At 42.2% G+C, this 13,375-nt stretch overlaps 1 protein-coding gene across 2 annotated transcripts in view; it reads right to left on the bottom strand.

The window, feature by feature from the left end:
- Nucleotides 1-13,375, bottom strand: part of cdkal1 (CDK5 regulatory subunit associated protein 1-like 1) — a 630,648-nt gene that overhangs the window by 138,469 nt on the left and 478,804 nt on the right. For both annotated transcript variants that reach the window (XM_078241916.1, XM_078241914.1), the window contains one exon: nt 11,183-11,245. In XM_078241916.1, the coding sequence (XP_078098042.1) occupies nt 11,183-11,245 (63 nt within the window). The remainder of the gene's footprint in view (nt 1-11,182; nt 11,246-13,375) is intronic.

The following is a 13,375-nucleotide window of genomic DNA, read 5'->3' as shown; positions in this document are numbered from 1 at the left end:
AATGGTGAGGTGACAGCATTATTGGGCCTTGTCCTACACTTCCATAGAGCTAGTGAATCATAATTGAAGATTGGGCCACTTCTGGTGTTGGAGCAGCCTTAAGGTAAGCGAAGTAAAGTGAGTGACTGAGCATGGACCAGGGACAATCGGCAGCTGATGAGGGGGTGGCAGTGGGCAGAGGAGCACTCCCATTCCTCTGGCTTCTACATTAAGCATGGGATTTTCTTGATATTGTCATGTTATACTGAATGCAGAATTTGCACAGCGAGTGAAGTGCTGGAATATTTGAAAATCAGAAACAGGTCCATGAAGACATGCTGCATGCCAATTTAAATTGATTATTCTGCACTTTAAACCATTCTGAAGTCTGTGCTTACTGCCAATGCATTTATTTTACAGTAGGCAGTGCAATTCTGGGAGTAAATATATATGCATGCTACCTGCCTATCATGTTGGCAGCTTCACTAGCCGTTTAGCACCCAAGAAAAGGATCACATTTCCAGACCACAATTTGGAGAAAAATTGAAACATCTATGAGTGTGATGTAAGCAGAGACAATCGATGATTCAAAAGGAAATTGATTGGGCACTGGCAGGAATTAAACTTACAAGGCTATGTGGATAGGGCAGTGGAATGGGATTGACTGGATGGCTCGACAGAAGGCCAGCATGGACTCAATGGGCTGAAAGACCTTCTTCTGTACTGTAATGACTCGAGACTTTATAACTCCATCCATGAGCTGGCAAAGTGAGAAAGGCCAGATCACAAAATCCCAAATACAATCAGGGAGCTGTGCAAGCCTCTGGAGGTGGCTTGAGGGAATCAAGATCTCCATTTTCAGTCACCAATCTCATGCATTCCCCACTCTACAATTTCCTCTGCGTTGCTCCATTACACTATCGGCCGAAAGAACTGGAGAGCAAGCGACTTTTCAGGGCTCTGATTTCAAATCGATTTATATTTGCAGATAGTCATGCCTCAAATAAATTTAGTGCAGCATTATGTAATTTAATAATTTACACTAAGCAACACCATTAATAGCCAAACAAACTAGTAATTGGTATCAGGAGTGTAATCTAGATGTACACACCAGCAGTTTGAGTAAAATTCAAAAGCACAAGCTCCATAAAAGCATTTTGTTTATTTTTCTAAATAAATACAAATTTAGAAACCATAAACCATACAAGAACCTTGTGAATGATAGGCTCAAACCCAATGACATCAATTGTGTTGCAATATTATGGTCTGAGTACTTTGTTCTAAAGTAGCAGCAAGTTCTTAGGCAATCACAGACAAGTGGCTGCAAAAATCAGTAACACTCTGTAATTAACAGTAACACAAACAATATTCGAGCTCTTGGAAGTCTGCAGAGACTGATGCAGCAGACAGGCTTATGGAGACAGCTATGTAGTTGCTAGCTAGAAATATCCTTAATTGAAAGACCAATATCTATTATCATTATTTTTTTAAACAGTTATCTGTGAATCTATTAGAAACGAAACATGTAACCTAATTCATACATTTTCACATTTGAAGCTTTTTAGGAGTAAGTAAATAACAAAGTTGGCCATTTAACACTTTGCCACCACCAATAAGCAAATCTTGCTCTGAGGGATGATTATAAAGATCTGCAACCTAGAAAAACAAATTTTGACAAATGCCCGTAACTTCCTTGGAGCAGTAATTGGTGGCAGATTGCCACTCCGTAGGGCAGCAAGGTGGCACAGTGTTTAGTGCTGCTGTCTCACAGCACCAGGGACCCGGGTTCAATTCCAGCCTGGTGTGAATGTGCAGAATATGCACGTTCTCCCCATGTTTGCATGGGTTTCCTCGGGGTGCTCCGGTTTCTTCCTACAGACCAAAGATGTGCAGGTTAGGTGGATTGACCATGCTAAATTGCCCTTAGCGTCAAGGGGACTAGCAAGGTAAATATGTGGGGTTACGGGGTTCACGCCTGGGTGGGACTGTTGTCAGTGCAGGCTCGATGGGTCGAATGGCCTTCTTCTGCACTGTAGGGATTCTATGACTTACCTGTGCTTAAGTGTAAAGCGCCTGCCTTGCCTGACCTTCTTGACTCAGGCCGGGTGAGACTGAAGAAGTAAAGCATGCCCGTGGCTCCAGCTGCAAAGTGCAAAAGGAGTGGAGCTCAGGAGGATATGCTTCCTTTTACAGCATTTATAGTACTAGCTGCCATAAAGCAGCTGAGCTTAAAGGTCCTGTTAAAAGGGAGACAGTAAATCACTAAGGTAAGTGAATGAAATGTGGGGAGAGGGTAAACATTGGAGGAGGGGGTTGAGTGTCATTCAAGTTGGAGGGGAGATGGGTCACGTGTGGTGGTCAAGTCAGGTGTGTTTCATTCAGGTTGGGGGACTGTCATTTGAGTCGGAGGGAGTGGCAGGGTGGGTCGTTTGGGTGGGGGGGGTAGTCGTTCGGGTTGACTTGAGGTGGTCAGGTTGAGTTGGGCGGGGGGTTCTATCTTTCCGAGTCGGGGGAGATTAGGGTGGTGGGAGTGCCATTTGGGATAAGGGGGGTGTTGTTTGGGTTCGGGTGGTCAGTTGGGGGTATCTTGTTCAGGTCAGGTTGAGTCGGTGAGGGGCGTGGTGTCAGGTTGGGGGGTGTTGTTTGAGACAAATGGGGGAGAAGTTGGGTTGGGTGGAAGTTGGTGGGATGAAAAATGAGGAGAGGGGCCTCGTCATGGGTGGGATGATGCCAGAGCTGCAGGAGATGGGTTGGACACAACTGAATGCCCTGTTAACCACAGTGGGGGAGTGAGAGAGAAGAACCTCAGTTGAAGAAAAAGACATGTCAGGGGTACTATTTTCCAAGATAGCATCATCGGAACTGATGCAGTGGAGATGGAGAAACTGGAAGAATGTGATGGAGTCCTTACAGGGAATGGATGTGAGGAGCTATAGTCAAGGTAGCTGTGGGAATGGTGGGTTTGCAATGAATGTTAGTGGTCAGTCTATCGCCAGAAATTGAGACAGGGAGGTCAAGGAAGGGAAGTGAAGGGCATTGATCATACAAAGATGAAAGAGGAGTGGAAATTGGAAACAAAATCAATAAATTTTCACAGGTCTGGATAAGAGCATGAAGCGGCACTGATAAGTCCACCGCTGTAACAGAAATAGAGCTGTGGAGGGGGCCTGAGTACGACTGAAACAAGGATTGTTTCACATAACCCACATGAAAAGGTATAACTGGGACCATGTGGGTATCCATGGCCACACCTTTTATTTGCAGGAGAGAGACAAGTTAAAAGAGGAAATATTGAGTGAAAGAACAAGTACAGCTGGACGGAAGAAAATAGTGGTGTCCCAGAAGGCTGTGTTCTCAGCCCACTACTATACTCCTTTGTACACCTATGACTGTGCGGCCAAATTCCCCTCCAATTTGATTTTCAAGTTTGCTGGTGATACCACCATAGTGTGTCGGATCTCAAACAATGACGAGACAGAGTACAGGAATGAGATAGAGAATCTGGTGAACTAGTGCCACAACAATAATCTCTCCCTCAATGTCAACAAAACGAAGGAGATTGTCATCGACTTCAGGAAGCGTAAAGGAGAACACGCCCCTGTCTACATCAATGGGGACGAAGTAGAAAGGGTCGAGAGCTTCAAGTTGTTAGGTGTCCAGATCACCAACAACCTGTCCTGATCACCCCATGCCAACATTATAATTAAGAAAGCCCACTAACGCCTCTACTTTCTCAGAAGACTAAGGAAATTTGGCATGTCAGCTACAACTGTCACCAACTTTTACAGATGCACGATAGAAAGCATTGGTATAGCTCCTGCTCTACCCAAGACCGCAAGGAATGACAAAAGGTCGTGAATGTAGCCCAATCCATCATGCAAACCAGCCTCCCATCCATTGACTCTGTCTACACTTCCCACTGCCTCGGCAAAGCAGCCAGCATAATTAAGGACCCCACACGTACCCCACTCATTCTCTCTTCCACCTCCTTCAGTCGGGAAAAAGATACAAAAGTCTGAGGTCATGTACCAACCGACTCTAGAACAGCTTCTTCCCTGCTGGTGTCAGACTTTTGAATGGATTTACCTTGCATTAAGTTGATCTTTCTCTACACCCTAGCTATGACTGTAACACTACATTCTCCACTCTATCGTCTCTTTCTCTATGAACGGTATGCTTCGTCTGCATAGCGCGCAAGAAACATTACTTTTCACTGTATGTTAATACATGTGACAATAATAAATCAAATCAGATCAAAGTGGTAGATGGGGATTGTTTGGGCATCTCCTAAAGGAGGAAGCGAAGAACCCCAAGACCCTCCTGGTGAAGGGTAAAAGTGTAGAGGGATTGGGCAACCATAGTGAAGAAGAAATGGTTACGGCTGGGAAACTGGAAATTATTGATGTGACATAGGGCATCAAAGGAATCACCAATGTAGGTGGAAAGGGACTGGACAAGGGGAGAGAATGGAATCAAGATAGGAAGGAATGAGTTCAGTAGGGCAGGAACAGGCTGATACAATGGGTCTACCAGGGCAGTCCTGTTTGTGGATTTAGGAAGGAGGCAGAGGCAGGCTGTGTGGGTTTAGGGAACTATTAGGTTGGGGGCTGTAGACAGAAAATCTCCAGAGGAGATGATGTCAGTGTCAGTCCAGGAAACAAATCTATTGGGATTTGCTTTCACATTTAACAACATAATCTGAACCTAGGAATGCTCATGATTTCTATTATTCTCTAACTGAGATTTATTCTTCATCTTGAGACCTGGCATTGAGGGAATCTTCACTGTAGTTAGATCCTTTGTTGAAGCAGAAATCTTTTTCAATCCTATCTTTAGATTCTTTTTTGTGGATTTTCGATCATTATAACTCTCTAAGATTGTCAGTCGAAAGTAAACCAGGAAATACAACCCTGCCTTGTTCACTATTACACAGAAACATCTCTGTTTCTCATGATACTGCAATACATGTGATTTTAATGTAGTGGCATATTTTCTTACAGTAGAGTTCAAGAAACAGACAAGCTGTAGGAAGAAGAGGTTTTGTTTCAGTTTAAGTGATGGAAAGTTATTTTACAGTTAACAGATAACGGTCGACCATCAGTTAAGGCAGCACAATTTGATAATAATCATTTAAAACCTACTCATGTGTATCATGTCTGGGATTTGGCATCAATTGTGTTTTGTTTTGCCATTTATGTAAACTGTTAACAAATGCCTGTTTAGATAAAGCACGTAAGAGGTACACCTATATTTTCACAGAATATTATTTACAGCGACTGGAAAGAAGAGAACAGAATACTTGCACACCAAGGTTCCAAATGGTAAAAGAAATGCAGTTGCAAAAGAACATGAGCTTGAGAAAGTTTGAATGTGCAAAATGCAACGTACATGTTAAAAAGAAATGAACTGTTAGCATTTGACACAAAGGGCAGGAATTACTGCACAACCCGCCAAGGCATTGCTGCTCCCAATCCAGAGGTGAACTTATGACCTTGTGTAAAAAAAAATCCAAGTCTCCAAAAAATGCAGCATCCTTTCAAATTTTAAAAGAATAATCCAACTTATGGAGTAACAATTTTCCCAACATCCGGCACATTCAGGGCTAACGTGGGACTGAGTACAGTACGATCAACACAGTGCTGTAAGAGTAGAGATGATCCAACCTTGGGGTCAGTATAGTATTGGACTGAGCCATGTGTAGAAGCAAGCATGGAGACAGCTCTTCACTTGGACCTTTGCTGTACCTATACATTAGTTTCTAGTAGTTAATAAATACTTAATGTTGAACTACCTAAGACTACAAATGCCTTAATAATGCCTACAAAACAATGCCCAACAATGCGATTTCCAAGAAATCACCTGACCAGCATGGTACTTGGGATATTTGTTTGTTTGGAACTGCAATCACTTCAATTGATGGGGAAGGAAAAAAATGAAGAAAGCAAAGGCTAGTGACTTACTGGAAATCACAAACAGACACAAGCTTTAACTTTTGAACCTGGTTCTTTTGAACTCGGTGTGCTTTTTGAGTTGAGTTGGCATTGGACGAAGTAAAAAGCTGCATTGCCTGAAATTGTGCGTATGTTTATCAAACTGCAGCCAGAGAATCTTCCTCTGGGTATAACTTGTCTGCATTTGGAAACCTGAAAAACTGAGATGAGAAGAATTGATTCAGCTCTATATTCTCCTCCATGCCGAAGCTCCATTGGTAAGAACCATTAGATAGCTACTTGGGTCAGTCTTCACACAAGGAAGCTCCAGATCAACAGCGTAGAATCTCTGCAAACTTTATCCTTTTCTTTATAAAGATTTTTTCTAACGTGTGTGTGTATGTGTGTGCATGCGCATGTGTGTTGGGGAAATTTTGAAAGATAGATAGTTATACTTTCAGATCACGATTGTGTGTTAACCAGGTCTTGCAACCTGTTAAAAAGTTTTTGTTTTATAATAAATCAATCATTTTGGGTTTATTGAAAGAAGCCTGGTTAAAATCTCTTTTATTCTGGGCATAACAGTAGTGAAGGTAAATAATTGGCCATTTTGGTGAGTGAACTAAACTTTTAAATTAACGGTGCGACCTGCAGAGTAGTGGGGCTCAATAAGCTGTGCATTCCTCCGATCATGGTCGTAACACAGACCCTTACACAACCCTCGCGTTTCTATCCAATACATTTACAAGTTATCCCAGTTTAATCCATGTATCTACATGATTATACTACTACCCCATTTTTTCCCCCTCGCACCTCCGAGTTCATAGGTTCTTCCATATCCTTTTGTCATTAATGTTGGAGGAATGGTAGCAGTGGTAATCCGTGGCTACCAATCCTGGTATTAGCTTATTCAGCGGGATTGGTAGTTGTGTGTGGCGTTTTCTGCCCATCAGGTGTTTGGGTGCAGCTGGGCCACATTGTAACACATTGAGCCGATAGGTTAACAGAACTATTTAGAAGTTTTTGTTCATTTTTAGGAGGGCTTTTATAGTGTGGACCCCTTCTTTGGCTTCCTTGTTTGACTGTGGACATTTTGGGGAACTGGTGCGATGGTGGAAGCGGGATATGATGGCAAATTGGGCAAAGTACTCATTTGAAATTTGCGAGTGCTTATCGGACCCAATCTCACCTGGGATGTCGTGCCAGACCTTTAGCCTACAAAAGAGAACAATCTAATATAGATGTAATCTACTTTCTGATGTTCTTCACATGTGCTAACACCCCAAGTGAGATTGTTCTTTCCCCCTGTAACCTTTTCAAAGACAAAATTTAATTCTAGTAGCAGCTGTGGGTCTGACTTTCCCAGTACCCTTGTGACAGTTACCAATCTCACCTTTTGTTATTTACAAGTTCAAAATTTCTAATGAAGGTCTTCACTTTTAACAACACATTTTAATTGATCAGTAATTTTGAAATGTCACAATGCTGAGGTTGAATGTTGCAAATAGTCGATCATAATTTAAAAATTGGAGCCACAAGGTATTTATTGATAAGAGAAACTTAGGTACAGGAGGTTTGCAACTCTGGGTTGCCTGGAGCCAAACTCCAGTTCTTACATATTTACTACATGGTCGCAGAAGTAAAACTGCCCGAGCGAGAACTCTCTCCCTGTCTCTGGTGTGCTCACTTATTGTCGGTTCCCATTGGTCCCTCAAGTTAGGGGTGCTCTACTGTCTTAAAGAGATAGACACTACATGCACAACATTGGGGGGGGGGGGGAAGAGAGTCTCAATGACAGAGCAGGAGGTGGGGCGGAGGTGGAAAGTCCTGAGGATTGCGTGAGGGGTGTGGGGGGGGGGTGCTGGGAGAGAGGAGAGCCCTGATGATAGCATGTGGGTGGGTGGAAAGAGTGCCCCCCTGATATTTCCATGATTGTCCATGACCCTTGGGGAAGAGGGGGTGGGTAAAATGTATTTTATACGCAGGCGGGGGCATCCTTTGAAGATGGCACCCCAGGCCCCGCCCCGACAATGTCAACCCCACTAAGTGCCAGAAAATCTGGTCTGAAAACTTGGCTTTGTTTCTGGAGAGAAATACGCCGGGTTTCAGTCACACCCTGACACTTCGCCATTTTTGGGAAAATTCCACCCATGGTAGGAGAAGATGAGGCCACAGATTTGTATCATAGTTAAACTGAACTATAAATAATGGGTACAACATAGCTTAAGGAATTGGCATTCCTTTCCCATGCTGCGTTCAGTGATTTAAATTGAGCATTTATGGGGGTGCTAAAATTAGAAGTGAGAGACAGGAGAAATGGGAGTGACAAAGGAAAATAAATACCAGGATTCCCACCAGACCCCAGTACGCCTTCTCCGCATAGTCTACCTCTTTGACTCAACTTTTGGTCACTTGCTCTAATATCCTGTATGGTATAGTGTCACATTTTGATTAATAATGCTTCTGCAAAGTGTCTTGTATTATTAAACAACATTAAATACACTGTGTAAATGCAAGTTGTAACAGTAGGAGCTGATAAAGAGTAGGCCATACTAGATTTGGTGATGAATTAGAAACCAGAATTAGCTAACAATCTGATGGCAAGGGAACAGCTTGTGAATAGAGACCACATGATTGAATTTGATATTAAACTTGAGAGGGAGAAGGGGGAGCGGCAAACCATGGTCTTACATTTAAGCAACACACACTTTGAAGGCATAAGAAATAAAATAGCTAAACTCACAGAAACAGTGGAAATATTCAAAGTATTTGATATGATGCAAAAATAGTATGCACCCTATTAAAGCATAGCCTCACTTTTGTAGTTAAGCAACGATGAGCAAAATGAAATAAAGAGACAATATCAAAAAGAGGTTCATGTAAATGCAAGAAAAATGGAAAGTCAGTGGACAAGGGATCCAAAAAATGGAAGGAATACTAATGCTAACAGCAAAAGGTTTTATCAATATATTAAGAGAAAGTAGTAGTAAAGAGTATGGACCCATCAAAGATTTACACAGGTGAGACTAGAATGGATAATAAGGCAGACCTGTTAAGACTCTGGCCGGAATTTGCCGGCTGTTTATGCCGGCAGGATCTTCTGGTCCCACTGACGGCGCACTTCGTCATGGGTTTCCCAGTGACAAGGGGTGCATTCAACGGGAAACCCTGTTCACAACAGCGGGGTCAGAAGATCCCACCACCGGCCAATGGCTCGAAACACGCAGCGGGTTGCGTGGAAAATTGGGCCCCTTGTTTCCAATTTCACAACAGAGGAAAAAGACAAAGTACCAGCAGTGGAAGAGAACGAACATGTAAAGGAAAGGAATTCATTGGACTAAACATTTGTTTGTGTAGTGCTGTTTTAAAACAGTGGGCAATGCAGACTACATCGATTCCTTGGGAACAGACAGCACCGCTGGCTGCTATCTGCATGAGTTTCTCCATTAATGTCAAGAGGAAACCCATGCAGACTGTGCAGGTTGCAGCCTGAGGCTATGCCTGACCCAGTGCAATCTACAGTTTGTGTTAATATGGCTTTGAAGCGACACTGCATTAACAAATGTTAACCTATCGTTATAAAAATAATAATACGGAAAGTAATAGGATTTAGGATAGTCAAATTTACAGAGCTCAATCATTTCCGTCTCAGGGTATTCAAAGAAATAGGTTTGGATATTTTATATTTTTAAATGGTTGCATGCTTGCTTTAAGAGCCAGTCATATGATTTGATGGTGCTGTCATTGGGGTGTTTCACAGACTGCTGTTTTAGTTCAAATTTCTACTCTGTACAGGCAACAGTTTCTACTATAAATCTGTTGTTATTTTGGATATGTGCGTGCAAACCACATCCTTTTCTTTTTGTTTAACGTCCACAACCCCTAACATAGTTTGGACATTACAGGGAAAAACCGATTTTACCTCCCAAAATTCTTCAGATTTGGGAACTGCACCTTTGGGTTTGAAAATTGCCTTTGTCACTCCCCTACTTAAGGAAAGAAAGGAGTGACTAAGAATTTGCAGACTTGCCAGGTTCACACAGGTTATGGGAAGTTATTAAAATCTTTCAGGAACAGTGACTGAACACCTGGACAAGTATGACCTGATCAAAGTGAATCAACATGAATTTATGAAAGGTAGGTCATGACTGACTATTTAGTTGAATTATTTTGAGGTCAGAGAAGTTTCAATGAATGTTGCCTACTGGACAATTGATAAAGTTACACAGAAGATTTTAGCAAACAAAATGCATAGAATTGAAGTACAAACAAAATACTGGGAATCTGAAATAAAAAACAGAAATGCTGGAAAGACTCAGCAGGTCTGCTAGGACTTGAAACATTACTCTGTTTCTCTACCAGACCTGCTGAGTATTTCCAACAATATCTGTTTTCATTAGCATGGAATTGAAGGTAGTCTCGTGACATGGCCTTGGACAAAGACGGACAAAGGGAATAAAGGTGACATATCCTGATGTGAAGAATGGTGTTCTCCATGGGTTTATATTTATACTTCTGCTTTTTATCATAGATCTAAATGGCTTGGATGAAGGAATAGAAAACTGTGTATTTGTGTTTGCAAGATTCACTTTCTTGAACATTGTATTTTATTAAGCTCAAGCAGCTAAAGACTCTGCTTCTTTGTATTACTCATTCACGTATTCTTCCTGCTGAAGATACAGTACCTCGTTGTCTTCCTGCTTTGCTAGTTTTCACTTTCCATGTCTGAAATCAGTATTTTAGGATTTATCAAGGGGTCTGGTCCAACAGTTTCTCCCCAACCAATAGACCCCTCCAGGGAAATGAGAGCCAGGAGCCGCAGAAATTAAACCAAGCAAAAAAGCCGAGAAAATGCAACAATATTCTAACTGTCCAAAGACAATAAATACAGATTTCAGTATTGATTTCACACCAAAGTTAACTGATGTACGAGTTCCAATCAGCCTCAATATTTTAAGACAACAACATTCTGATGTCAAAACTTACAAGCTGGTATAACTCTTCATTACTGATGAAAAATAACCATTATTAGGAGCTCTGGTTTACACCAATTGGTGGCCATTTGTGAAAACCCTATTCTCACACCTAATCTGCCAAATTCTGCTGTGCTACAGTTGGTAGCTACTCTATTAAAGATTTAGCAAAAAGGAACATGACATTTTGTACCTAATCCTTATTTTCATGCATTCTGCACCTATTATAAATGATGCATAATGTCTAACTTTACACAAAGTACTAATATTATACCACAATGCATATCATAGCCATCTTACCTTATGATCATATGGTGTATAGGACTGAAACAGCTGGGACAGCACCCTGGTTCTCTGCTTTTTCTGAAAGAAATAAAATGACCAATATTTAGAAATGATCCAACTAAAAAACTGAACAAGACAAGTGGTAAAAAAACTCCATTTTTTATTTTTGATGATTCACTCACTTAGTGACAAGCAACAGAGTATTTCTCAAATCCTCCGCTAATGGTACAAATGATTGAATCCCTTCAATCGGGTTTCCATCCCTGCCACAACCAAAATAGCTCTTATCAAAGTTACCTTGTATGTAACTATGAGAAAGAAAAACTATCATGTCTTGGCCTGCCTTTGACTTAGTTGCCCACATCATCCTCCTCCAATACTTTTCCAACTATGTCCAGCTGGTGGGACTGCTTTCACTTGGTTATATTCTTATTTATCTAATCGTAACCAAAGAATCAGCTTCTAGGTTTCTCTTCCAATTCTTGTATCATTGTCTCTGGTGTCCCCCAAGGATCTATTCTTGACCACCTACTATTTCTCATCTACAGACTACCCCTTGGCAACATTGTCCAAAAAACACAGCACCAGTTTCTACACATATGCGGGTGACACCCAGCTCCACCTCCATTACCACGTTCTCCATCCCACTGCGGTGTCTAAGTTGCCAAACTGCTTGTGTGACATTAAATATTGGATATACAGAAATCTCCTCCAATTAAATTTTGGGAAAACCAAAGTCATTGTTTTCAAGTCCTGCAATCAACTCAGTTTCCTCGTTACCAATTCTATTCTTCCCGGCCATTGTCTGTAATTGAACCAGACAGTTTGCAACCTTGGCATCATACGAGATGAGCTTCCGACCATGTATGCACACCATTACTGTACCCATCTCCATAACACCTCCCACCGCCAACCCTGCCTCAATTCAACTGTTCCTGAAACACTTAATTCTTCCTTTGTTACCTTCACATGAGTATTTCAACACTCTCATGGCTGTCCTCCCATATGTTACCCTCCACAAGCTTGAGGTCATCCACAATTCTGCTGCCCATGTGCTATCTCCCACCAGGTACCATTCATCCATCACCCCTGTACTCGCTGACCTACATTGGCTCTTCATTAAGCCATATGTCAATTGTAAAATATTCAACCTTGTTTTCAAATTCCTCCACTACCTCGTGCCTCCCTACTTCTGTAATTTCAACCTGTTCAACCCTCTGAGGCACCTGCGCTCCTCTAATTCTGGCCCAATTAGAGCATTCTCTCAATTTCAAGTGCTCCACCATTGTTGGTCATGCCTTCATCTTCCAAGACTGTAAGCTTCTGGAACTCTCTTTCCTCCTTTAAACTTACTTCTTTGATCCTCTAATATCTCCTTTACGTGATTCAGTGTCAAAGTTGGATTTATAATGCCTCTCTGAAGTGTCTGGGTATGTTTATTATGCTGATGGCATATACAAATACAAGTAGTTATGGTTGTAGTAGAAAGTTCAGAACTGACTCCAAGAATGCATTCTTTGTGGAGGTTTCAAAGCAATTGGGAATCATGTTGCTCAAGATAAATGGCAAGATGAAAAACATAGAAAAATTCCAGGAATAACAATATATTTCACTTTAACAAAAAATCTGGGACAGAGATTTTTTTTTTTTCCCCATATTGGCCCTGGGGTTTTTCACTCTGGGTTTTCGCCTCTCCCTGGAGATCACATGGTCTGGAATGGGGGGGTGGGGGTCAGTTAATAGGTTGTAATGAACAAAGCATCGTAGCTGTGAGGGACAGCTCGGTGGATAGGATATTGGTATGTAGATAGGCTGGAAAATTGGGCGGGGATCCTGGATTCAGGATTCAATCCTGGACCGGGGAGCGGCGCGGGCTTGGAGGGCCGAAGGGCCTGTTCCTGTGCTGTATTGTTCTTTGTTCTTTCTTTAGAGGTTTACAGCCCCTCGGTGCAGGTTCTGAGCTGGGGTGGGTGAGTGTGTGCGTCTGGCCGCCTCACCCTGGTAGAGATTTTGTGCTGGGGTAGGCAGGACCTTGAAAGGGAAGCCTGCCCTTGCCCCTAGCAACTTATGGGCCTTTTCATGCCTAGCCTCAATGTTTAGGCTGGCGGGCAGATAACAGTTCAGAGAAGGGAAATACATAAATTAACATTGCTGGATCTTGAGTGGGAAGGGGTGGTGGGGCACCTCCAACAGGAGCCTCCTTTTGAC

This window comes from Mustelus asterias, chromosome 2 (genome assembly GCF_964213995.1).
Source record: "Mustelus asterias chromosome 2, sMusAst1.hap1.1, whole genome shotgun sequence".
Taxonomy (NCBI): domain Eukaryota; kingdom Metazoa; phylum Chordata; class Chondrichthyes; order Carcharhiniformes; family Triakidae; genus Mustelus; species Mustelus asterias.
The sequence above is the reverse complement of the archived record's forward strand: the minus strand, read 5'-3'. Positions and strand labels throughout refer to the sequence as shown.